We start from the raw sequence: 26,825 nt of genomic DNA, 5'->3' as shown, positions 1-26,825 counted from the left end.
AACTCTTAGTAGTTTATGGCATCTGAAAAAAGAAATTGAGCCAACCTCCCCCTTTCCACACTCCCTCCTGGAAGACATGTGCATAACGTGTTAATTATTTACTAAAAAGACTCTGACTGTAGCATTGTAGATATAATTAGGTGCCTATTTTGGACAATGTATTAAGTGCTTTAGAACAAAAAGTGCTATAAAAACTATACCCAGAGTGGTGACAGGTGTCATTTTTCTTCACGAGTTCCACTTTATTACATCACAACTTGAATTTTCTGATCAGGATGTCACTGTCTGGTAGAACAAAACCAGCCCATGTTCTGGGAGACCAAAGGGAAAGAGCATCCATCCCTTGTTTAAGGAGTGCTGCTCCTCAGAAAAGGAGGCTCAGAGCTCAGCTTTTCTCAGCTATTTTCTAAGTGAACTTCCCTTGGGAAGACTGCCAGCATTGCTGCCCCGTTGTGTCTCCCAGAGCAGCATGGATCTGGCAGAGCCCACCTTGGCTTTTGGGGGCTGCTTCTCTGCCCAGGCTGGATGCAGAGCTCCTGCTCAGACACAGCCACAGAGCTCTGGGAGAGCCACAGCCACAGGGAGGGACTGTGATTTCCAGGTGTGCCAGGCCTTGGAGCAGCCCTGCAGAAGCACACTCAGAGCTCACACCTCCCTCGGGATCTGTTCTGGGATGGGGAAGGGTGAATGACACCCACCCACCTGAACTTGACCTGTGAGATTTCAGTATGTTCCAAACATTCGCAAATCAGTAAAAAAACCAGTTCAAAGCTTAAGGCATTCCAGACCCAGCTGCTCATCCCACTCGGTGAACCCAGTCTGAAGTGAGGGGAGGAGTGGGAAGCCTTGTGAGGCCAGGCTGAGCTCACAGAACTAGGGCACTGGGCTGCATTGGGAGCTGGGTGGAAGATTTTTATAAACTCTGCAGTAAAATTCAGCCCTGTCACATCTGACAGAGCTCATGTCCCTTATTCCTCCAAGGATGGGACAGTGCACCTGAAATCCTACATAAGAGGTGGGAACAGGATGGATAAAAAACCCCTCCACCCTGCCACCAAGGAATTCTGTACCCTCCTCCTGCTCTGCCTGCCAGGGACACCAGAGAGAGCACCAGCTCCTCTGAGACCTGCAGGTGGGAGCTGCAAGCAAAGCTCTTTCTGGGAACAAAGTTCTTTTCTGATTCAAGAAGGAAGCAACTGTGGGGAAGGGTGGGAGGTGAAACCAAGAACCAGCCAGTGACTGCTGTCAATTTTCCCCATGCAAAAGGCTTGAGGTAGAGATGATGCTCCCCAGAGCCTACAGAAATGTTTTTTTTCCTCCAGCTGGAAGTCAGCCAGCTCCCCTTGGCACAACCAAGCCCGGCTGCACTGAAGGCACCCAACCTCCTCCTCTGGGCAAGCCCAGCAAAGACCAACCTCACCTCAGAGCAAGAGCAAGAGTTCTCACCCAAACCCCCTGCTCTCCTGAAAAGCACAACCTCCTTCCTCTGAAAAACGAGGAATTTCCACCTACCATTCTCAAGCTCTAACACGCCCAAAACAATTCCCACTGTTCTGGGAATGTCTAAGCTCAGGACATGTCTTGGAAGTGGATCAGAACAGCCAACAGAAGTGAGGTCTGAGGGCAGCTGAGCTGTGATCCTGCTGCAGCACAAACACCAGCTACTGCACTTGGTGCTCCATGGCAGGGGAGGTCAGAAGCTTTTGCAATTCCTTCTTTGCACAGGGTGCAAACCTCCAAAGCAGGCAGGGCTTCAGGGCCTGTTCTCCAGCTGGCCGTGCTTGACACGCCAGGCCCAGCTGAGGCTGCAGTCAGGGGCCAGGGTGCACTGCAGCTCGATGCCCGAGTCGGGCACCTCCATGTCGTAGTGCACGGGCTGCCCCTCCTTGGTCACCAGGCTGAATGCGGGCACGGGGATCTGTGGAGCAGAGCACACACACCTCAGGGGCACTTCCAGTCTCCTCCAGAACATCCCACCCCTCCATCGCTTCCCAAGACAAGAACAGCTCCCAGGGAGGGGCTCGTGCTTGGCAGCAACATCTTGAACTCCTCCTAAGGAAATACCTTGGAACTGGACTGGGCTGTGCCCACCCTGCTGCCAAAGTGCCTCCCTGAGCTCCAGGCCGTGGCTGGGGAGTCCTGAGCTGCACATGTGTGGGCACCTGAGCTGCTCTCCAGGTATTTTGCTTTGTGATGTCCACAAGAACAGAGTCTAGAGGGAGCCAGCACCACTGGAACATTTTCTGAACTGGTGCAACATCTTTTAGAGACGGTCCCATTTTATGCTCAGATGAGTCACAGTCCCACATATACTCCAGAGTTTCTTTCAGGAACAGCCAAAGCAGCCCACAGTGAGGTTCATAGGAGCGTGCCAACATCTCCAACAGAACAAGCTGGAAGCACCCCAGCCAGACAGAGCTCATATTCCTGAGCTGGTGCTATTGCTCATGATGAAAAAGCTATATAATGATTCTTTAGCAAGAGGAGAAAGAGTTTATAATTGAGGTGAAGAATTTTTTAAGCTGCAGCACAGGTGCTTTCTAAGATATAGATCCCTGTGGTCACTCTCTGACAATTGGCACTGGCTTACAATTCAGGTTTGGTACTAGGTTTAGACTGGATACTAGGGAAAATTTCTTCACTGCAAGAGTGGACAAGCATTGGAACAGGCTGCTCAGGGCAGTGGTGGAACCACCATCCCTTAAAAGGTTCAAAAAACGAGTAGATGGGGCACTTGGAAATATGTTTTAGTGGGCCTGGTGGGATATGGTCAAAGGTTGGACTTGATCATCTTGGAGGTTTTTTCCAACCTTAATGATTCTGTGATTCAGAAAACATCCTCTGGTACCACACTCACAGCAGCAGCACTGAGGTTCTGCTTCTAAAGATGTCCTAAGAATCCCTGAACCACTCCTGGATCTCTCTGGCATTCAGGGGTTATGAGGCTGCAGTAGGGAAAAAAATTGCTCCTCAAATGATGCACTGAACTCCAGTCTGTGTCTCACCTGGCTGCTTATTCCCGTGGCAATGTCTCCCACCTTTGTTCTGTGGAAATCCCTGATGTGCAAATTTTCTCCACTTAGCAACTGGATCTGGATTTTCACTCCTGGAATGCACAAGAGATTCTTTAACTTCTGCTGAGCCACAAGGATCTCGCAGTCCACAGCAAAACTGACTGACAAGGTCCACACAGAGGGAAAAATTAATTTTTGTCATTAAGGATTTAATTTATGTAGGTCTTTTGCTGAACATGGAGCTTGCTGCAGACAGCAATGACTCAGAGCAGAGCTGCATTTAGCAAGAAAGCAGCTGAAGTGATGTATTAATTTGCACAATATGCCCTCAAAATTCTGGGTAGATGTTTGTGGTTATAAAACATTCCTTGCACATGGAAGCTGCATAAGGCAGGGCACACAGGCTCTGTGTGTTCAGAAGTTTTCCTGGATTTTACTGTACAGACCCAGTGCCTTCCACCCATCCATGACTGGGGTACACTCACAACCCATCTTTAGGGGGTCAGTGCTGGCACAGCAACTGAAGGACAAAAGGAACTCAAAAACTTCATATTCAGCCTGTCTAGATAGTGAGGAAGTGACTGCTGGCCATTGATGCCAGGTATGGACATGCAGACCCACCGTTGAAGTAGCTGGGAGTGTCGGTGTGCCGGCTGCGGCTCAGCAGGTTGTTCCAGCTGCAGCTCTGCCCGTCTGCTTGGCTGTTCCAGGAATGGATCCCAGAGCTCATGGTGTCCCTCAAGCTGTGAGAAGCCTTCATGGAGTTCTGCAGGAGCAAGCACGAGTTTGCCTAAGACTCCAAAAGAAAATGAGCTGGCAAGAGATGAGCGTTAAAATAGGCCAGGAGCAAAAAGGCAGAGATCCAGTCTTAAATCTAAGGCTGGGCCTTAGTGAACATTTATGTGCCATCTGGGAAAGGAATAGACAGCAGTGCAACAGTGCGCAGACACTGTCAGATATTCTCAATAGTTAAATCAATAATGAGCTGAAAAACTGGATGAGAAAAGAGAGGTTGTACTGACTGGCAGGAGAATTAAGCATCAGTTAAAATATTTGTCACTTACTGGCATTAGAAACAAACAGGAAAAACAATTATCTGTACAAAACCAACCACAGACCTTGTGCTGCTGCACTGTTGGGAAGAGTCTGTATTGTCCCAGTCAATGTGACATCAGCACAGTGGCCTGAACCAGTCAAAAGTCAAGTTAAAGGTATGGGGTAGGTGGTATTGGGAAAAAAACGAGCAGAGTCAGATCCTACACTGCACACTGTGTGTGTCAACAGTTGAGCTGTGCAGAACTCCCTCAGCTCTCCTTAAAAAGCACTGGAAGACTGAGAAGACAGACAAAAATAGGACACAAAGCTGCTCCCAATCAGAACTGACTGCTGCAGATGCCAGGATGCATAAATTTGGGACTTGGTGTCTTTGAAAACTGTGATCGAAGGGCTTTTGACCTTCCCTGATCCAACAAGGCTTATTCAGTGTTCCTCACTGGGATTCTCTACCCTAGGAACACCAGAGAGAGCAAACCAATCTAACTGAAATTGGTATTTAAATAACTAGGATTATGCATTCATTAGTATCAAGGGGTTAAAATAAGCTTATGGAAAACTGATTCAAAGACTGGGAATGAATACCCAAGATCTGAAGCTCTGTTTGCCTGTCCTACTTTCCTGGTCTTTCCCTGAACCTCCCACTGGTGGCCACGGCCAGAAGAAGACCCTGCACAGCTGCTTGGTGCAGCTCCTACTTCCATCACTGCTTTACCCAGCTCCCTTCTCCTGCACAGACGGGGTTGAGGCTGCTGAGATTTTCTGTATCCACACACTTGACACTTCTGGTGAGGATGCAGCACAGGAGAGCCTCTGAAGGAAAGGATCCACAGGGAACCAAAGCACAGCTACAACCCTCAACACCTGATTGGGCATGAGCACAGCTTTCTTCCCAACGTGCTCCCCAGCAAACTGAGTGCCAGAAAGCAGCAGCAAAGGTGAGAAATTCCAGATTTCTGTTGGTGACAGCTTCCAGTTTTCCCAAGGGGCCCAGCCAGTCCATCCATCCATCCCCACTCACCTTCTCACTGGCATCTGACACAAAGGGGCTGTCGATGCTGAGGCACGAAAGCATTTGCTCTTGTTCTTCCAGAGAGTAAGGCTGGGAAAGGCTGTTCAGAAACAGTTCTGCAGCAAAAGGAAGAGAAGGAAGACATTTCCTGTGTTTCCATCCACACCTTCCTGCTTTAATCACAGCTCTGCAATTAATACCCAAAGCTTCCACAGCAATACTTAATGAACATTCATACTGGTGCCAGCAAAACCCAACACACAACTCTGCCATGCAGAGGCCACAGCCAGCACTGTGACACAGGGAGAATGAGCCAAGAGATGAACTGTGCAACAACATGCAAAATAGCACCCCAAATTTACCAGTTCTTGTCCATTATGTGTCCTGTGCGATGTCACTCTAGATCCACCCACATTATCAGGGAAAGGTCAAACTCATGTACTCACAAGTACAAGCTCTCACAAGTATCTGGATGTTTGTACACCCTTATCTGGATACAAGTACTTACAAATACTGCAAATATTCCTGACAATATCCAGATATCCCATACATAACCAGCTCTTACAATGCTGCTGAGACCCAAAACCATTTGAGAAAGAAGCTGCCCATCAGCAACCCTTAAAATGCCTCATTCCTCAGTTTCCTGACAGTTATAATTCAAACCACTTTCTTCCTAACTGGAAGCTTTCAATTCACCCAAAAAGACCAGAAAATATGGGAGGGGAAAAAAAAAGTGAAAGTAGAGTTATACTGGGGCAATGGAACTGGACAAATCACTGATTTCCACACTGAATTTTCTGCTGGTTTTCAAACTCTGGATTGCTTTTGTAACCAAATTCCTTGGCTGATGGCTGTAGGTTTTCAAATGCCCAGAACAAAACAGTTGCACGCTGATTTTAACTGCACTGCTTTGCTTGACATTTGCCATTCCTTTTTTTTTATCCTGCTTACCTCAATTAAAAAAAAAATGTTTGATCCTAAAATTCCAGATAAAGTTGGAATTCTGATTCTGTTTACACAGTGCAAACAAGCACAAGTCTGAAACAGTCTGCTTTCTAAGAGGTTCCTGCACCTCTCTCAGAAGGTTCCCCCCTGTTCAGGGGGAAGGAAATTCTGTTCACTCCCTTTGCTGCACATTTAATTGGTTAAGAACTATTAGTTTTGGTAGTCTGAAGGAAGGTTGAGCAATTTGTGTAACGAGAAAGGAACTGTGAGCAAAATGACATCCAAGCTGAAAACCCAAAAATAACTGTCAACAAACCAAGAGAAAGCAGCTGTATTTTTATCCTGCTCTGAAGCAAAAAAAAAAAAAAAAAAAAAAAAAAAGCTGAATTCCTTCCCCAGCCCAGCGCTCACCAATTTCCAGCTGCTGAAGTTCTTGCTCTGAAATGGTTGTGGCTCTTTCCACATGGCTGCAGGTCTTCAGGGACAGAGGAGTCGAGGAGAGACGTGGGGGATCACAGGTCTCAGTCAACTCCTTGCCCTCATTCCAGTGGGTTCCCTCAACCTCCTCTGTTTGCTCCAGAGATGGAGGTGGTAGCACTAGGCTGGCAGATGAAACTTTGACTGACAGTTTTGGGTCAGAACCAGTCTCAGAAACCGGGCTCACTGTGGGGGACAGGGACGTCTGTGCACTGCTTTTGTTGTTCAAAGATATATGTCTGGGCTCTCTGTATTCACCTTTCCAGGGGCTTCTCACACCTCCCACTACAAAAAGCAAAAAGGATACAAACATTATCAAATAAAGCAATAAAAGAGGTAAAAGTTTTCCTTTGCTGTAAGAATTTTTGAAGTGCATTTGCTGTAAAATGCCCAGCTTCTTCAAAAGATAAAGATCATCTCCACAAATTTTTGCTGTATTACAGAACCACTCAGAAGGATTCAGTTGAAATAAATCAGCGATGGTGTCAGGGGCAAGACTGAACCACAAGTATGAGTTACAGCTAAGGATGCAATAAACCTCTGCTTGCATTTGTGCTGCACACCAGGCTCTCCTGGTGCAGCTGATGCTTCAGCTGACAGGAGCCCAGGCACAGCACCTGAACAAACCCACAGAGAGCTCACCTCCTTCAGCAGAGAAGGAGGAAGAGCACGTGACAGCACACAGGAAATTATGATTTATTTGGGTGACAAACACTTGGTTGCAGGCAAAAGCCATCAACCCAAAACATTCAACAATGCTGTGAAAATTATATACTGGACGATAAAACAGACTGGTGCTTCCCAAAGGAACAGCACCAGCAACTCTCCCAGTGGGAATACAAACATTCAACCACATCAGTTACATCAGGACATTTCTACCTTCCTCGAGTGCCACACTGGTCTTAGTTTTGAGCTCTGATGCAGATGCCCTGTGCAGAGGTTCCTTCTCCAGCCCCAGCTTAATAATCTCAGCAGTGAGAGGGTTGCAGGAAGGTGGAATTTCCCTCAGAGGAGGCGGCTCTTTAGCGATCTGTGTAACAAACAGGAAGTGAAAGAGGTTAGACTAGAGAGGCTTAATTTGATTTCAGGAAGGTTCTTCCCACCCTAATAGCATTTCCAACTGAAATGAAAGCACTAAATGAGACCCGAACAGTAATTTTATTACAGATGAATGGCTAAAAGTCACACCCAAGTCATGAGCAGGGTACGAAAGAACAGCCCAAGCAGAGTAGGCACAGGGAAAGCTCAGCTTCCAGAGCAAGGCTGGCATCCTGTCTGATGCCCAGCTGGCTCCAAGCCATCACCCCGAGGCCAGTGCTCCCTGGCCAGCAATAACAAGCTCTGGCAGCTCACAGAGGCTGGACCACTCACCTTCAGGCAGAGAGGGTGGTTATAATATTGGGTCCAGGGGTGGCAGCCATTGAGCATGTGCAGCATCATACAGCAGCTGCTCCACACATCCACCTTGGAGTCACAGCGCTTCCCCATCACCACCTCTGGGGCCATGTGGGTCTCTGTGCCAGGCACGTAGTTCCCTAAAACCATCCAGGAGAAAACTCACTGCATGCAGGCAAGAGAACTGCTCCACTGCCACTGGTAGGAGGCCTAAGGCAGAATCCCTCTTTTCAGTTCAAGTGAGACCCATGTCAGCTTCAGAGAGTAGAGTGCTTTGGGTGGGAAGAGACCTTAAAGCCCACCCAGTGCCACCCCTGCCATGGGCAGGGACACCTTCCACTATCCCAGGTGACTCCAAGCCCCATCCAGCCTGGCCTGGGACACTTCCAGGGACCCAGGGGCAGACACAGCTTCTCTGGCAATCTGTGCCAGGCCTCCCCACCCTCACAGGGGGAAGAACTTCTCAGTATCCCATCTATCCCTGCCCTCTGGCAGTGGGAAGCCATGCCCCCTTGTCTTGTCCTTCCAGGCTGTTGTTCTGAGTCCCTCTCCAGCTCTCTTGGAACCATTTTAGGCACTGGAAGGGGCTCTGACGTCTCCTCTGAGCCTTTTCTTCTCCAGGCTAAACAATCTGAGCTCTCCCAGCTTTTCTCCATAGTGGAGGGGCTCCATCTTAACCCCAAAAGCAGCATTTTGTGTTCTCAGAAGCTGTTCCCTCTCAGACCCATCTCTTATACACAGAATAGGGATTAAACTTAAACTTCAAGCAAATCTGTGAGGCAAAACACGAGCTTGACTTTAGAAAATGTAGCCTTCTCTTTCAACACCTGCATGAAGAAGCACGGCTAAGTTTAATTGTCAAAAAAAAGGGAAAAAAAAATTTGCTTTAGTGGAGGTCAGGACTCTTCCCCACTATTTAGTGAGGTAACATGGCAAGTCAGAGTAGGATTTTAAAGTTTCAGTGTGGTTTCTTGCAGGGACAAAACACTGAATGCAGCATGCTGACATAACCTTACAAAAACCCTTCTAACCTGGGAGATAAGGACCATCACCTCCGAAATTTTGGGTCATTTTGGCTGTCAGTGGGATGCCTCACAGTAATACTAATAAATGAGACACCCTGAGCAATGCTCAGCCTGGAAAATGCAGTTGCTTGCACATCAGCCACATGTAAATGTTCACAAGAAAGAATGAGTCAGAATGGCAATTCTTCAGAAGAGCAGCAGCACAGCCTCACCTGTGACCAAGCACTTTCCCAGCCCGTCTGGGTGCAGGTGAGCAGAGTGGCCAAAGTCACACAGAAGAGCCCTGCTCCCATCATCTGACAGCAGCACGTTCTCCGCTGCCAACGAGAAGGGTTCCATTAGTCTCCTCTGGGTTAGGAGATGGGAAAAACACTCAAAAGCACAGAGAGCTACAGTTTTTTAAGCCCAAAGGATTTATTTCTCCTGTCACTGTCTTAAGCATATACAGAGCTGTAATTATCTCTTATAAACTACCAATAACCTGGAGATTCTTCTAGCCCAGTGGTAGGGCAGCCTGGGCAAGAAGCCTGGCAGACCCACGGGGTGACAAGAAGAGGTGACAAATATGATATTCCCAGCATTCTAGAGCCAAGGGAAACTCTAATTTCAAACACAGACCTGAAAATCTAGGAAGTAGATCCCATTACTTTAGTAAGTAATCCCATAATTTAATCTCCAAGCAGTTTGCCTCTTCTAAGAAAATGGAAGAACAAGGTACTTCAAACACCTTCCTACCTTTGACATCTCCATGGAGAATGTTTTGAGCATGAAGATACTCCAGACCCTCCAACACCTGGCCCAGGTAGCTGAGGGCTCTGTCCTCTGGCAGGCAGCCACTCTGTTTAATAAGTTGCCCTAATGAGCCACCTAGAGAGGAATCCAGGTAGTCCATGTTAGCTTATCTTTAAATTCTCCCCAGCATCATTAGCATCCCTTGTTGTTTCCATTGAAAAAAATGAGATTTTCCAAGTCTGACAGCACTTATCTTCCACACATGGCTCTGTTCCTTTCGTTTATTCCTAGAGTTTTTGCTGCCCAGAAACACAGGCCCTGTTCATATGGTTTTTTGCTTAGTCTCAGTTTAACAGTGTTGCTTTGGAGCAAAAGCAACTGCTCTGTGATCAGAACAGGCATTTCTAGGTGTTACTGACCACCAGCTCATTCTTCACAGACAGTTTTCCATGGTTCTGGCCAGAAAAAGAACAGCAATGAAATCATCTAGGTTTGCTTGGACAGTATCCCCTTTTCCAGGGCAATGCACCCCACTGGTGTCCTGCAAATCAACAGGAAGCACAAACCAGCCCCAGTTGGGAAAAAGACACTCCTTGAACTGGAGTGAGGCAGGATTGGGAATTATTCCCCCCACAGCAAGCCCTTTGAAGGGATTACACACAGCCATCCCGAACCACTGGGGAATTCACACCAGGAGTATTCTGGATGCACTGAGGAACTAATGGATTCATAATGGGGCAGGAGGAAGAAGAGATCAATGTGCACTGGACAGTGCCAGTTGTGCTTCCATGGTGCTGTGGGAAGACAGGTTGAAAGGATAGTACAGAAGGCAATCTCTCCTGATGAATTACAGCTGTACTGATTACTGAGGAGTGGAAACATCTGAGCCTGCCCAATGAGTTTTGGGTGTTATAAAAAGAGTGGGTTAGCTAGCCACTAGTTGCAGTTTGAGACTCAGAGTCTGCTGCAGTTTGGGCTGGGAGGAGATAAGGGACAGATGAAGTAAGAAGATGCCGTGTGAGAGACAGACAGGGTAAGGTGGCTGGGAAAAGGGCAGGTTGGGGTTTAGTTTAGCCAGTCATGCAGAGGAGAGAAGGAGTCAGTGCTCTGTGAAGCTGCCTGTGAGGGAAGGAGTCAGAGTTGTCAGAAAGAAGTACACTGAAAAGAAGGAACATAAAGTTTTCTAATAAAGGACTGGTGGTGATGCCAATTGTGTCCATCTCAGCGTAATTGCAACAGTGCTGTCCCCTGCTCACCCTCCATCAGCTTCATGAAGATGGTGACCCAGGGGCCCTCCTTGACAGCGCCGTACAGGGGCACCACGCTGGGGCTCATCACGGCCGCGCATGTCGTCAGCTCCTCCGCACGGAAGTGATCCACCTGCACCTACAGAAACAGGGAGGCACTGAGCAAATCCTGGCCTGGATCCTCACACAGCTGTCCATCTCTGGTGGCTGTGTGACAGCAGAGGCACAAGATGGGTTAACTGGGCCTGATGGTCTTGGAGGGCTTTTCCAAACTTAATTGTGTGACCTTCCCTAACAAAAGCAAGGGATCGCAGCAGGAAGTGGGAACACTCAGGATGATAAACCCTCAATGTCTACTGGAAGTGAAAATTCATTACAAGAGAAGCCAGCTTGGAATAACTCCAGATTACAGCTGAGGACGGGTACCCTTCAGGAGGAAGGTAATTTGGCAACTGAACATTCTGCTTTTATGAAAGAGAAGGAGGGGAAAACCCCTGAGGATGGTGCAAAACTTGGCAAAAATTCAACTCCTCCAAAGCAGGAGGGAATACAAAATGTCTACAAGCAGTGATCTGCATGATCACCTTCTTAGGTGGTGCTCATTCTTCAAATGGTTAAAGAAAAACTTTATTCACTAAGTTCAGCCAAACTAAATAAAACAAGAATTCGCTGAAGTCCAGAAGGAAAACATGAGTCATTAAGATTCTGGTGGGAAAAAGATGCATCATGTTTCTTCTCTGTCAGCAATCTAGCTATAGCTGGTTTTCTTTCATCTCAAGAATTTGAAGAGCAGGTGCTTCCAACACCAAGTCTGGTGCAAGAAGGTGAGGTAGTGCCCTCCTGTCACAGGGAGGCAGCAGGAACTGGAGACAGTTACTCATGGAAAATTAAATAGAGCATAGAGAAGTGTCCAATTTGCATGTTAGAACTCTCTGCTTTCAGAGTGTGATCTAAGAAGATGCATTTCTGATATAAAGAAGCATAATTTATCCTTCAGTAATTAGGGGGGTAAAATGACATTTTCAAAGACTTCAGCTTTTCCTACTTTCATGTTTCCCTTTTCAGCACAACCACCCTCCTTCCTGAAAATACACCCCACAAGGAACAGCTATTTCTCCCAAGACTGTGCATTTGCCAAATGGATAATACATTTAAATAGCTACACACTGACAGGAAACAGGCTGGTTGTGTCACCACAAGATTTCGCACCTGAACTGTGAGGATTAATTTTCTACATGCTTGAGAGATGTTTGTTTCTATAGCTGACAACTGAATGGTTATGAAATGGTTAAATAAATACACACACTGGCTTGTCTTGCCACTTAACATCTTTCCACAGGGAACATGGCAAGCTGGGCCCAGTGTAAATGGGGGGGGAAATGAAAATTTTAAACTGAAAAATGCAAGTTACGGTTCTTTTTGCACACAATATTTTTGTACTTGAGGCAAACACCTCCCACATAAAGTTTTGTAGTGAAGTAATGTGAGAAACATCAGTTCACAGGGGCGATGAAACTATTCAAGTGTAAGTTCAAATAAAATACTTTAATTTTCCTCATCTCCTTGTATTATCCCTCTGTCTGCATCCCTGAGGCCCCCAAGAGCAGCCCACAACTCAATACCCTGATCCAAGTTATATTCCACACACTTCCTACATCCTGTGGCAATGGAATATCCTAGGGAACATTATAGTGCCAGCTTCTGGAAAAACACACATCCTTTGCTGCAGCTGGAGCAGCAGCACTTCAGAGCAATATGCCAGCATTACAGCTAACACTGAGATGAAAGCTCTGTTTCCAGAGCCTACTGATTGCCTTAGGTTTTTCCTACTTTATTCATTTTTCAACAGGGAAATAAATACCTGCCATGTAACCGTTTACACCAGACATGGCTTGAGATAAGGACAGTCAGATAACAGACAACCCACGAGGCTGCTGCTCCCCTGCAGTCACTCACAGTCATTCAGAAATCTCTACTCTTGCCTCAGCACCCAGGATCCCTTTCAGCACACTTTAAAGCCAATATTTCTGGCTGCTAAGCTTGGCCCCTGTGCCTATACATGTCCTCCATCTGCTTCTCCCTCTGCCATCACCCTGAAGTTTTTCCTTGGACAGAACAGCAGCACTTGAATGTGACTGTTTAGTCAGGGCTGTTAGTCCTGGCTAAGGAGGACCCGGGAAGAGATTTCTTTCCATGGGCTGTCTTGCCAGGACTCTTCTTCTCTCACACACAAGTACCTTCTTGGCAGCACACTGAAATCCTGTCTGCTTGTCCTCTATCTTGTACACTTCCCCAAATGAGCCAATGCCCAAGGAACCATGGCACTTGGTCCAGTGAACCTCTTCTCGGTACTCGTAATCCACAGGCTTCAGCTTCTGGAAGTCCAAACAGAAAAGAAGATGAAGCAAGGAAAGAGGCACTTAAATGTTGAGCTGCACAGACAGAGATCAACATTCTCAGAAGCAGCACAAGGACAGATACCACAGCACCTCTCTAGAAATCCCAGTACAAAATTACTTCTGGACAGGCTTGAGATGAAACCATGCAGGATCAACCTACTTGAATTCCGTGGGCTGTCTTGGTTCTAAACAAGTGCACTCCAGTGTTGTAAAAAAGGCCACCAGGACTTGGATGGCTTTGGAGCTCTGTGTTCTTCCCTTCTCATGCAGGACATAGCTCCCAAGCTGAATCCTACAACTAACCCAGATTCCCATGACTAAAGGCAGATGCTGTGTGAAAGCTTTTCTGCAGTCAATAGATGGAGACTGTGCCTTAGGTGGCAGTGTGAACACATTCAGGCAGGTAAGGGGCACCTTGAACTCCACAGACCATTCTGACAGGAGCACGCTGACCCCAGGGAAGTCCTCCAGGAGGACTTTAAAGTGTTGAGAGAGAACTGAATTCAGAAGAAGTGAATCATGTCCCTAGGACTGAAATGCATTTCTGTGCCCAGGCCCTGTGCTTGGCAAGGGATGCTGCAGGAGCTGCTGGTCCCAGCAGAAGCACAGACTGGCCTCCTGCACCTCCCCTTCTACCTAGCCCTGGTTTCTGTCACACTCCAGCTCATCCAGAGCCAATAAATATTGCAGCCTGGCTGAACAGATTGGGCTCTTCTCCAGCAAACAGAGGACATGGTTGAAGACTGACTAAGCACAGAACCACTGCTCAAAGAGAGGCCTGCATGTCCAATGACTGAGCACAGCACAGAGCCAGCAGTCTGAGACAGGCAGGGCTTTAACTCTTGCAGAAAACAACTCTGTATTGTTATCTGGCAGCTTCAACCAGATCCAAAACCATTCAGAAATCACAGTTTTAGAAACAAGCACATGGATGCAGATTATCCCTCTCCCAGAGCCCTGGAGAAACTCAGCCTCCCACACCCAGAGTGTGGCTCAGATCACCTCGTTCAGCAGCACGCCTTCATTTTCACTTGCTTCATGGAATTGTTGCTTCAGCTCCAGCCCACCTCCTCTCCACGTCTTGGCCAGGCTGGCTAAATTTTGTGGTTCACCAAAACTCACGCTCCCCTTCAACGCATCTACCAAATATTCTTCCACAGAAAGCTTGTCTGAACTGGTTTGGACAGACTGGTTGATACATTTGGTGAAATTATATTCTAAGTTTAGGCCAGACAAGTGACTGTCTTGATAGCTGAGGTCACCATGGAAGTATGTGTCCAGAGCTTTCTGCTTCATGGCATGGAGAGGATTGTCCACATGTGGGAAATGGGGGGGAAGGATGTTGTAGGGAAAAGGATGGAGAGTCTCAGGCTGGGGAACAGTGTCCCTCTGCTTCCAAACATGATTAAGGCACTGAATAGGGCTGATCAACTTGTGCAGTTCCATTTTGTATTGGCTCCTTGGGGAATGGAGTTTGCCCATGGACAAAGAGGCATGGGCAGGCTTCTCAGAAGACAGTGGATCATAGCCCAAGTCCTTGTTAAATTCAGGAACCCAAAAACTGTTTCTGTAAAGAATACTTTGGTGGGATTCATCCTCCTAGAAAACAAAACCAAAGAGCTGAGCAGGAACCTCGGTATAGACACCAAAATTCACCCGAGAGCTGTTAGGAGTTTGCAGGGACAGTACCTGCAAAAGGAAGCTTGAAGATTCTCACCTGGACTGGAATTGGGGTGCAGCTCTCCTGTTCTGGAGTTCTTGGACTTCTCCTGCCAGCAGCCACAGGTTGTCCTTTCAGCTTGGATCTTTTCTTGTGCCTTTTCTTCTTGGCCCTGCCCCGGTGCCTCCCTCTCCAGGTGGGTGCCATCCTGCCCTCCGTGGCATGGGCCACATTGTTGGGGATGTGATCGAGGCTGTCCGAGCGGCTGCTGGAAACCAGAACACAGCAGGGATGGGGCAGTGAGATGGGGCAGTGCAAGCACAGCTCAGGTGACACCTCCGACCCACAGAAAGAGAACTGCAAACTCAACAGAGAACTAAAACACAACTTCTTGCCTTCTAATCGGGGTAACTTCAAGGCCAGGCACAGCAGCATCTCTATTGTCTAAAAGAAATGATCGGGTATGGGAGGAGCAAAACATTATAGTGTCCCAAGGTTTACAATTCCTGGAAGAACAAGACTGGAATGTACAGTCACAGAATGGTTTGGGTTGGAAGGGACCTTAAAGCCCATCCACTGCTATTCCCTGCCATGGGCAGGGACACCTTCCACTATCTCAGGTGGCTCCAAGCTCCATCCAGCCTGACCTTGGACACTTCCAGGGATCCAGGGACAGTCACTGCTATTCTGGGCACCCTGTGCCAGGGCCCCCCCACCCTCACAGAGAACAATTCCTTCCCAATATCCCACCTATCCCTGCCCTCTGGCAGTGGGAATCCATTCTCCCTTGTCCTGTCACTCCAGCTCCATTGTCCAAGTCCCTCTCCAGCTTTCTTTTATGTCTCTTTTTTGAACATAGTGAAGTAGAGGGAATAGCACTGCATGTCTCCAGGCTGCTCTGAGACAGTTTGTGGTTGACTTCTAGTGAACACAGAGATGATGTATAAATGCAGTCTAGTTTAAAGAATTATTAAAATTAATAAATGTGTTCATAATATCAATGCTTGCTCTAACTTGAAGGAAAATATATTTGCACAGAGAAGAGGGATGACTAAGTGCACACGAATAAAACAGCTTCAAAAAGTCAAAATGTGCTGGCTTGTAAAGCCCAATACTACAGTATAATTTCTAAGAATGCACAGATATAAACAACACTCCAGCTGGGGTCTGCACAAAGAGATGAACTCTCAAGAGGGATATTTGCCAGCAGTTATTCAGGCTCAGAAAGAGAATGGTCACTAAGGTTCCTTTTAACTCAAACCATTCTGTGATTCCATGATTCAACACCAATCACAGCAGTTGGATTTTTTAAATTAAGCTCTAAGAGAAAAACAGGATTTTTGATCTTCAAATGAAGCAACTGCTCCATTGACTCAGAACAGTTCGGATACATTCCTCTGCCTTTCCTGATCAGTGATGCAGGGCACAGCCACTCTTTCCATCTTTTCCTGATGTTTTAGTGCTAAAAGATGCCATAAGTAGAGTGGCATCAGCACAGTGCCTTGAGCCTGGACACACAGCTTCTTCAGATGGCTCACGGGATCACATCATAAAGCCACTGGGCAATCAAACCACACACCCCACAAGGTGTCTGAAGGTAACAGGCAGCACCTAATTCTGTACCCCAGTCACCCATTTCAGGGCTGCCTGACAGGGCTCCAGTGCATAAGAAAGCTCTAGTACGTGCCCCAACAGGAGGAGTCTTTTCATGAAGAACAAGCAGCTCACTCCCAGGTGACTCCACAAAAAGTAATTCCCAGGCCTCCACTTGTGCATCACAAGTGTCCCTTTTACCACTTCTAGCTTCTCTGTATTCACAACTTCTGTTGTTGATGCTGTCATTATGAAAGGTTCTCTCATCCCCTTTTATCCTTCCAAGAAATGGAGCTGTTCCCTTTTCTGAGGACTCCTTCTAGCAGCAGCCCAGGTTTCACACAGCTTTTCAGCAGATGGTCTAACAGTTTCAAAAGCATCCACACAGTTCAGTTTAAAAAGACTGAAAATTTCTCCTTGGATCCTTCTACTTCAAGCCTATGAAACTTAAAAAAATCAGTTATTTCAAAACAAATTTGACAATCCAGAAGAAGAGGCAGAATCCTACAAGGGCAGTAAATCTGCAGGCATTGACAAAAAGACAATGCAAGGTGTTTCAAGTGGTTTGTGCCTAAACTTGTATTTTTTCCTGATAGGAAGATGTTTTGGGAAAGACACATTCTTACCAGACCTCAGACTGAAGAGTTATTTCCAACAGGAGTGCTTTTGGAAAAATATTTTAAGTGCAGAGAGCCAGGGTCATTTGGAACAAGGACAAGTCAGCAGACACAACAGTGAAGAGGGGTGTTTGCATTAAGAGGTCTCTTACCTGTAACGTTTACTGTGGGCAATAAAGGATCTCTCTGATAAAGTGGGGCTGAACTCCTGACTGTTTTCACCTGTGTGAAAAAATCCCAAAAAACCAGGATCATCACTTGTCAAACCAGGCAAAGTCTCTCCTAGTAACAACTGGACTTAAACAGCTCTACCACTGTGCTAAATGAGTGATCCAGACAATCACTGCACAGTCATGTTACACCACCCACACTACATTCTTCTTCCCCCACAATTAGGAGACTTCCCAGCTATCTCCTGATCCCCCAGCTCTTTCCCAGATGACAGCTTTACTTTGGTTTCCTCCTCTTTATCCCCTCTTTTAAACACTTTTCAGAAGTCAGCTAAGAACAGGTGACCCACAGGACACACATTGAGGTGCTTGGGCCTCATGCTAGTCTGTTATTTATGCTTTATTCAGTGGATGCTGCCACATTATTAGGAGATTTCATGACCTTCCTAAATACAGTCTGGGATGTGTCATCAGCTCCACCCCACTTGGGATTACAAATAGATGTGGTCTCAGCTCTCCAGGAGTGCCGAGGGAGTGAAATCTCATCCCTCTTTACACATTCCTTTTTCTCAATGAAGCGCAGTCCGCCCTGCGACTCACATTCTGCTTGGGCAATAATAGAAATTGATGCACAGCCTCCTTCTGTTTCTTCTTTTGCTGTTCCTTTGGTGATTACATCATTCAGGATTTTCCACTGACTGTGAAAGATGACCTTCTTTGAATCTTCTACTTTGCAAACACTGCTCTGCTTTTCACTCACTGTCTCCTTCAGCCCCTCAGCATCTGTGAGCTCCTTTTTGTGCTTGACTGCTGGGTCAGGAGCTCCTTGGCATGCAATTCCCATCACTGCCATTTCCCAACTTCAGAGAGACACTGAGCAAGAACAGAAAAACAAAACATTTGTCAAAATACTTCACAGACAGAAGCAGCTTCAATTTCATGAGAAACAAGAGGCTGCTGAAGGTATCAGATTAATAATTCAAATCAAGGTCCTGCCCATGTTCTGAGCTGGAGAAGAACCTTGGAGTACCAGTCCTCCATTTCTGACTTGGACCACTGAAGATCTGAATAGTCAACATTCTTATGACTGAAAAATATGCAACCACACGGGTTTTGGAGAAATTTAATTCTTGGTATATTCCCTTAACTTAAACAGTGAAACCAAGGAGAAGAAGGAACTCCCATATCACTAAACAGGAAGAATATTCACCCCAAAAAAGAGGAAAGAGGGAAGACAAAGTTCTCCTAGTGTGCACCTGGGGGAAATTACACTGTGCTCTCATGCCACATGAATGGCCATAAACCCAGCTAATTCCCTTTTGCCCTGTGCTCAGTCATCCTCAAAACCATTCCTCATTCTCCCTCAATGAAGCCAGGCTCAACAGCCAAATCTGCCCATCTACAGATCCTCCCTGACTCCCCTCCTTCCTCTACATCACCAACAACTTCTGCAATCCTTGCTCAAGCCCAGCAGAATTGGAGCTCTCACAGAGTGCAAGATCCATGGAAGCTGGTGTTGGACAGAGGACAGTGATGATGCTGGAACAGATCCCTCTGCCCGAGAGCTGGAGGGGACCAGCACAGGCTGTGAACTGACCAGGAACACAAATGGAGCCCAAACAAGTCCCAGCACAGGCCAAACCCTGGCCAATTGGCAGCACAGGGGAAGGTGGAAGGGAGCTGGGGATGGAAAGAGAGAAGCATAAACCAACATGGAAGCAAAGCACTGAGGCACAGCATGGGGATACCTAGGGGTGCAAATCAGCAACGTGGACAGTGAGGAGTTCCCTACAGCATGCGCCCCTGGGGAATACTGCTTTGGTGTAGTCCCCGATCCCCTCACCTTGGATTCTGGAGAAGTTAAACCAGTTGTTTCTTTATAAACCAGGCTGTGCTCTGTCACCCCTTAAGTGCAGAGATCTCTTCCTTCTGCCAGTCCTCCCACACCACAAGTGAAAAACCTTAAAATGAACATTTCCACCCTTAAACAAGCCATGGAAGTTCATAAACCTTGGGCAATGTATATGGGTGATAAGTACCACAAACCCAGCATAGGACAAGGAGGGACATTTTAACAGAGGCCAGGAAAACTGATATCAGCACCGTTACAGGAGCACACCTTGAAGCTCATCAGTTTCAATCTGCACAAATCTTTCTCCCTTTTTTTTTTTTGCTTTTCCTTTCCTTTTCCTTCACCTTGAGCAGCTGCCTGGGGCAACAGAACATTTACTCCAACAGGCTTCTGGCAACGGAGATGAATCAGGAAAAATGACAAAATGAGTGGGTGCTCCATGCCTGAAAGACCACCAAGGAAAAGGGGAAGCATTTGGGAGCCAAGTGCATGAACCTTGGTGCTGTGAGTCACCTAACAACCTGGCAGGTATACAAGGAAAGTCAACAATGACCACATTCAGTGGCCAAACAGAGAACAGCTGCTGTGCAAAAGAAGTGCTGATGACAGTATCCCGCTCATTACAGCCCTCCCGCTCCCTCTCCTCTACAGAAATTATGTCAATTCTCAGTGCTGTAAAATAATCCCCTGGAGCAGCAGGAGCAGAGCCTGCCAGATGACTAACCCAGCCACCAGTGACCAAACTGACAAGTTCAGAGTTATTTTTATCCTCACTCTCTCCTGACTTGCATTAACTCTGTCTCTCCTTGCCCTCCTCTCACCTTCAAGGTCCTTCAGCGCAAACCAATTCCCATTGCCAAAAAATACATAATTCTACAAGTCCCTCCTTGGCTGAGTCAAAGGAGAACAGAGAGAGGGAAGAAACAAAACTGGAAGTCCTTGTTGCCCTCTGAAATGGCAAAGAATAACAAGGAAACATAACTGAGATTAAAGTCAACAAAGCTCTACCTCACTTGCAGACTCAAAGAGACCGAGGTAGTAATTGCGAGCAACGGCCTCGACCCGGGCAGAGCTCAGGCAGTTTAATGTGTGACTCAGGTGTGTGGGGCTGGACCAGAACCTGCACGCCCAGCATGGTTTAACTGCTGCTGCACAATTTTCAGTCCTTGGAAAAGTCAAATGCCAACTATTTTTTTATGGTGCATACAGCAAAGCATGGCGGGCAGAAGCTTGATTATAAATAAGCAATCAGAACTTTTTAAAAAGAGTTTTTGAAGTGTAACTTCTGCCTGGAGAAAAGGAGGCTCGGGGACATTTTATTGCCCTCTACAGCTCCCTGACAGAAGAGAGTAGAGGGTCAAGCTCTGCTCCCAGCAAACAAGAGACAGGACAAGAGGAAACAGCCTCAAGTTGTGTCAGGGGAGGTTCAAGTTGGATATTGGGGAAATTTCTTCACTGAAAAGCAGCTCAGGCATTGGAATGGGCTGCACAGGGCAGTGGTGGAGTCCCCATCCCTGGAGGTGCTCAAAAACTTCTAACAAAACCCAAGCAGACATGGCACTTCAAGATACAGCTCAGTGGGCATGGTGGGATTTGGTTGAAGGTTGGATTAAATCACCTTGGAGGTCTCTTCCAGCCTTAGTGATTCTGTGATTCAGAAGTGAACAGGCCTGACTCATCTCTATGCACGTGGAGGGGGCAGAGAGGTGCAAAGAGCTCCTGAGTCCCATTAATTCAGACACAGGCACTCAGTCTCTGCCCAGAGCCACCCCACAGCCCTTCTCAAGGAGCTCCAGCTAAAGGGGATCCTGGGGAGCAGCAAATGGGTACCTGAGGATGCACAGGAAGCCCAGTAAGAGCAGGATTTACCCATGTGAGCCACACTGGAGCTGCGGTTCCCCTGCCTATGTGCTCCAGGATGAGCACAGCTTCCTGTACAGACACAAGGCACAGAAGAGCAGCACGAGGAGCTTCATGTTCCTGAGCTGGAGGTGCTTGTGTCCTACCCAGAACTGCTTCTCTGGTTTTCAAAACCTCCTCTGCCCCAGCCAGCTCACTTAGATATAGCTGTCATTCTTGATTTCCATATCCCAGACTTTGTTCCTTCTGTGGACGTGTGATGGGCTCGTTATTTTCAAGGCAGAAAGGGGAAGTCAGGTAATGATGCAGGAGATAAGAGTGGAAACTGCACTCCTAACCCACAATGGGCTTTTGATACCAGCTTAAAGCCTGTTTGCTCCTTATCTTCACCAAGGGTTTTCTCACCCTGGGTTAACTAATGTTAGTTCCCACTGCTGTAAAACAGAAAGTGTGTTTTTACAGAATGAAAGCTAAACAGTCTCAGTTGTGCTGTGAAGGCACCGCTCTGATGGCAACTCCTCCCTCAGCTAACATGTGGGAGAAACTAAAATACCAGATAAAGTCACCTGAGACTTGAAGGGAGTTAGAATTAACGAGATACTCAAACATTATTAATGTAAAGAGATAACCACGTGCCTTCTGCTCCTTTAAAACCTCCTTCCCCTTTCTCTAAACAAGTCCCTCTCCAGCTCTTCCATCTCAACTGGAAGATGTTTGGAGCAGGGACCTTAAAAAAGCATTTCTGTGTTTCATGGAATCATTGTGAGAGAAACTCAGAGCTGGAGAAGAGCCATGCAAACACCTTTCCAGCACTGCACCACTCCACAGCACACCATAATGTGGGATTTGCCTGGCTCCAAACCCCTGGACAACGGCTTCTGAGAGAATTTCAGTTAATGCTCGTGGACCAGCTCATACATTTGGTCAAAAAAGACTTGGAAAGAGCTTTAAAATATATGTAAGACTTTCTAAGTCAACTTCACAGAATGGAGATTTCTTCTCATCTGAGTGTACCCATTCAGCAGCAGTTTCACACCGGTATTTAATTTGAAAGGAAAGAAGATAAAAAATTATGTTGTCTCAGTGAGGTTTCCCACATCCTTATGGAGAGGAGTTCTGTACACAGAGCACTAACTCTGGTTGCCTTTGCAGCTGCTGCTGGTTTGATCAAACACAAGGAGCATTTTTAGCCATGTTGCTTTGCTGACCACCACAACAAAGCAACAGCTGGGAAGAGCCAGGAATTTCTGCATCACTGCAGCAGGGAACGTCAACTGAGAACACCACACACCTTTTGGGGACCTTCCAGTCCTGACAGCTGTCAGTGAATATGGCAGAAAGTGCCAAGTCTGCAGCCAAAAGAACCTACACATAGGGCATTAGCTGCAAAATCCTTGTGCAAAGCCACCAAACCTTATCAAAGAACAACTTATTCCAAAGGAAAAAAAATACAGACTCTACTTGTTACATGGATGGATGACATTAAAAATCTGGTTTGGGGCCAAAGGCATGTATGCATGCATATATACTTTATGTATATATAGATATATATGGAAGGATTCAAGGCCAGGTTGGACAGGGCTTGGAGCAGCCTGGGTTAGTGGAAGGTGAAGTCCATGGCAGGGAGTGAAACTGGATGAACTCTAAGGTCTCTTCCAACCCAAACCATTCCACAGGTGTTTGTACAATCCCTTCAGACGCCGGGCACCACTGCCCTCCATCCCTGCCTGGATGCCACCCATGGGTTCCCTTGCCTGCCCACGTTTCAGATGGAACTGAAATTCAGACAGTTCCGGTTTTGGCCCAGGCAGTTTAAGGCCTGTTACTGTAGCTCAGGCCTGGGGTGGAGATTTAAACTGCTCAGAGCTGTCAGCAGGACAAGTTTCAGTTTGTGTCAGAAGGGACTTAAAAAATCCAGTTGTAGCACTCACCAGCCCCCCAGCCTAAAAAACACACTTTATGCTGCTTTAAGTGAACATGTTTAAAGGAGAAAAAAAAATAAAAAAAAGAAAAAAGAAAAAAGAAAAAAAGAAAGAGACTTCCCTTGTGTATCTAAGAGCTCCAAAGGGAAAATAAATAGAATGCCTGACTGATTAAAATCCTGGTGAGTCAGAGTTGCAGTTGCTATTCCAGGGAGCTCTCAGCCTTCACCTCCCCTTCGATAACCACTGTGACCCATCTGGCCATTTCGGGGGCTCCTGCACAATCCCCTCTGGTCCCTCCCGTATATATCCACAGATTTACCTGAGGAGCACCAGGGAAAGCTAAAAACCTCCCCAAAGCACCACAAACTCCCTGTTTGAAGCACTGCACTATCAGCCCTATGTACGAGCACGTCACGTTACAAATGATAGGCAGTGTGTGTAAACATGTTCTTTAAAGTGGTTTGATAGTAAATACTCCCAAATCCTGTTTCAGCCACTGGTGCTGCTTACTGTAAACATCAGGATAATGAGCCTCAGTTGTTTTTTGTTAGTTGCCAGACATTAAGATATTGCAATAGTTTGGTTACAAAATCTGCAGGGATTTGACTGAGTTTAATTATCAGCAGATTTCTAAAAGCACCCAAACACACCTTTATCCTCATTTCCTCGAGGACAGCCCGAGCGCAGCTCACCGCTGAACAATTCTTTTCATGTTGCTAAACAAAGATATGAACACCACCACTTGCCCAGAGTTTACAAACACCACCACAAGCCCATTCACTCAAAGAATGGCTAGTTTTTCCCAACCCCTTTGCAAACAAGGAGAACAGAAATAATCAGAACAAACTTCAGCCTGATAAGGATTTGCTTCCCAGCTGTTCTCACACAGCTCTCAGGCCACTGCTTAACAACACCCAGGCTTTGACAGCCCGCCTGTGAAGTTATATCCTAAACTACAACAAAACGATGCAATAAAGCACCTAAAGGGACAACTTCCACCTACCACCACAGACGTGAAAATCAATTCTGCCCAAGCACGTGGAGCCAGGCTGTCACCAGATGTTACTTTATACTGCTTTGCAGATTTACATTTCAATTGTATTTATAAAATCCATGTAAATCCATGGGGAAGTAGTAAGGCTGGGATGCCAGGCAAAACCAATCCAAAAGTTTAGTTAAATTTAGTATAGATAGAAGCAGTTCTATAAGATCTTCATTTGTCATTGGTCCTGCCAATTCAATTGTGATGATTTCATACTATAAAGTCAAAATACGAACTAACTGGGATGATTTCTAACTGCATAACCTGAGCAGACTCTCATGAGACAAACTCCCACATGAACTGTGGAACAGAACAGCCTTTAGGCAAGACAAGGTCCATGTCCTTCAGGGTCCTGATCACTATACTGTGCTCAGCAGAGCCCAGTCTCCTACAGATGCAATTCCCATGTCTGTCCCTCCATACATCCTCATCTCCCTCTCCCAGCATCTCCAGACCCTTTCCTAACTTAGGGCTCTTTTACTCTCAGCCAGCTGCTCATCTCAGAACCTGGAAATCTTTCTGTCCTCCAGGCCTCAATCCCTCTGTCTCCACCAACACATTTGACACTTGCCAGCAAAGTTCAAAAGTCACAGAAGGAAAGCTGATTTATGGCCACTTTGTCTCCATCCTCTTGGCAATTATAATAATAATTCAGCACCTCATCACTGTTACAACAGCTCAGCTCTACACCCTCCCATTTAACACAGAAAGAAGACTCAGGACAGACTCATTAACTTCAAGTTCATTAACTCTGGTGGTGTTGGATCAGGTCCCACAAACCCTTTAGGTTCTCAGTTATGTTTGTTTGTTATGCTCCTTCACAGCACTCTACAAGATTCAGTCTCTTAATACAGTTAAAATTTAATAGTTAATAGCAAGTGACTCATTCCCAAGGAATCCAGTGGCCGTGCCAATAACAGATTTCAACTGAGGTAAAATGCAATAAAGCAGCTCACTACAGACACACTCAATTCAACTATTCTTATCACTAATGTCACAGCACAGAAGTGCGAGTTATTACTCATAAAAGCATTTAGAAAGCCAGTCGAAAAAGAAATTCAGACTTTGTTTATAGGTGCTGGTTTCAGACTGCTGTGTCCTACATGCGTGGAGCACTCAACACATGTTTCTAATGTAACCAGTTAAAGATGACAGGAAGCATCTGAGATCAACCACAGCAGCAACTTATTAATCAGCAAAGAAACATTTTAACTTCTTGACAGAAAAAGAATTTTTTTAAAAAAGAAAAGAAAAAGAATTAGGCATTTTAGTTGTGTCAAAGAGACGCGCGGAGTAAAAAGGACCGGGTGGTTCAGGTGAATTACGGTCCGCCTCGGTTGTGCTGTGATGAGCTGAGTTCATCCCTGCCTTCTTCTCCCCTTTCCAGGGTAAGGGATCAGCGAAGTCCCTGCACCGGGAACCCGGAGTACCGGGAGCTCAGGGAACTGAGGGGCACCAGGAGATCAGAAAGCCGGGTTGCCCAGGGCACCGGGAGCTCGGGGCGCCGGGAGCCGCAGCCTCGAGAAGGTGCCGGGCAGCGCGGTGACATCCACGCTCCGAGCACACACACAGCGCTGCGGCGGGAGCGGCTGCGGCGCGGCCCGCAGAGCCCATCAGCCGCTCGGAGCCCCACGCCTGGGCCGGGGCTCCTCACACGCTGCTCCCGCCGGCAACCGCGGAAGCTCCGCCGGGCCCTACCGGGCAGATGCACCCCGCGGCTCCCGGACCGAACGCCGCACCCCGGATCCGGATCCCGCCTCCGCGGCGGTGGCCTGGCCCGCACCTACCGCTCCGGCACGGCTCGCCTCAACCCGGTCCAGCCCGGTCCAGTTTTGTTCAGCTCGCCCGGCACAGCCCTGCGCGGCCCCTCAGGCCTCCTCGGCAGCTCCCGCTCACTGACAGGCGGTGCCCAGCGACGGCCCCGCCCACTGTCTCCGCACAGCCAGTCACCGCCCCGTCTCGTCGCATGGCCCCGCCCTCCTACCGCCACGACCAATCGCCGCGCGGTGCTTGCCCCGGCCGCACACTCCGGCGTCGTCCCGCTCGGCTGGGTTTCCCAGAAGTGGGCGGGGCTTTCCGCCAAGCAGGCCCCGCCCCGCAACTTCTCCGGGCGCCGTCGCGCTGCACATGCGCGTTGGGCCACGGGGGCGGGATGGGGGGCGGTCGGCGGTCCGCACACAGTCATCCGCCATGTTGGTTTTACCTCTGGCTGGTCATGGGGCCCGCCGGGTCCTGTGGTTCCTTCGGGCAGGGGACAAGAGGCGTGTTGAGGCTACCTCGGAGCCCCCTTGGAGGTACCTCGGTGCCGCAGTAGCGTGTTTTCTCTGTCAGCAGCCGCTCCAGAGGCTCGTCCATTGCATTGCCGTTGCTTCTGCAAGCTGAGACTTTCTACTGATGTTAATTTTTTTTCCTAGTGTAAGACTCTGTCGCCTTTTCCCGGTGAAACGGCAAGGGAAGGGCCCTAGGAGTGTGTCCCCCCCGGCGGTCCTCCTGGCAATGGGGAGTGGGAGGTGTCAGTCCTGCTGTGGGGAGGTTTTAGTAGTGTAAATTTATGATAACTTAACTCTGATCTCCCCAGTAAACGACACTTTATTATCGGGGTTATATTTTGCCCAAGTACGGTTATGTTTTGCTTTGACACTAAAGGAAGAGGTGGGTGTGAGTGACTCGGTGAGGTGGGGGAGCCATGGGAAATAGATCGTTTCAGAGGTAGTTTCAGAGCTTTCAAGAAAGAATTCTGATGAATTTAGAGAACCATAGAAATATGGAATGGATTCGATTGGAAGAGACCCTAAAGCTCATCCAGT

General features: G+C 47.4%; 1 protein-coding gene across 1 annotated transcript; it reads right to left on the bottom strand.

The window, feature by feature from the left end:
- Positions 1 to 1,609: 1,609 nt before the first annotated feature.
- MAP3K14 (mitogen-activated protein kinase kinase kinase 14) lies at positions 1,610 to 25,866 on the bottom strand. The gene is made up of 16 exons (XM_062507997.1): positions 25,806 to 25,866; positions 17,940 to 18,212; positions 17,322 to 17,391; positions 15,017 to 15,224; positions 14,302 to 14,898; positions 13,138 to 13,275; positions 10,910 to 11,039; positions 9,657 to 9,788; positions 9,134 to 9,238; positions 7,873 to 8,036; positions 7,381 to 7,531; positions 6,436 to 6,786; positions 5,089 to 5,195; positions 3,636 to 3,780; positions 3,006 to 3,106; positions 1,610 to 1,918 (listed from the first exon to the last, which is right to left on the bottom strand). The coding sequence occupies exons 2-16, from the start codon at positions 18,190 to 18,192 to the stop codon at positions 1,754 to 1,756; spliced, it is 2,817 nt and encodes a 938-aa protein (XP_062363981.1). The 5' UTR covers positions 18,193 to 18,212; positions 25,806 to 25,866; the 3' UTR covers positions 1,610 to 1,753.
- Positions 25,867 to 26,825: the final 959 nt, after the last annotated feature.

This window comes from Cinclus cinclus, chromosome 24, assembly GCF_963662255.1.
Source record: "Cinclus cinclus chromosome 24, bCinCin1.1, whole genome shotgun sequence".
Taxonomy (NCBI): domain Eukaryota; kingdom Metazoa; phylum Chordata; class Aves; order Passeriformes; family Cinclidae; genus Cinclus; species Cinclus cinclus.
This window is presented reverse-complemented; position numbering and strand designations above follow the sequence as displayed.

Coding starts and splice junctions, on each gene's coding strand:
- MAP3K14 (XM_062507997.1), bottom strand. CDS start 18,192: ATGGCAGTGATGGGAATTGCATGCCAAGGAGCTCCTGACCCAGCAGTC. Junction 11,040..13,137: donor TTCAGTGTGCTGCCAAGAAG/GTACTTGTGTGT, acceptor CTGTTTCTGTAG/GTGCAGGTGGATCACTTCCG. Junction 1,919..3,005: donor CCACGGGAATAAGCAGCCAG/GTGAGACACAGA, acceptor TCTGCTCCACAG/ATCCCCGTGCCCGCATTCAG.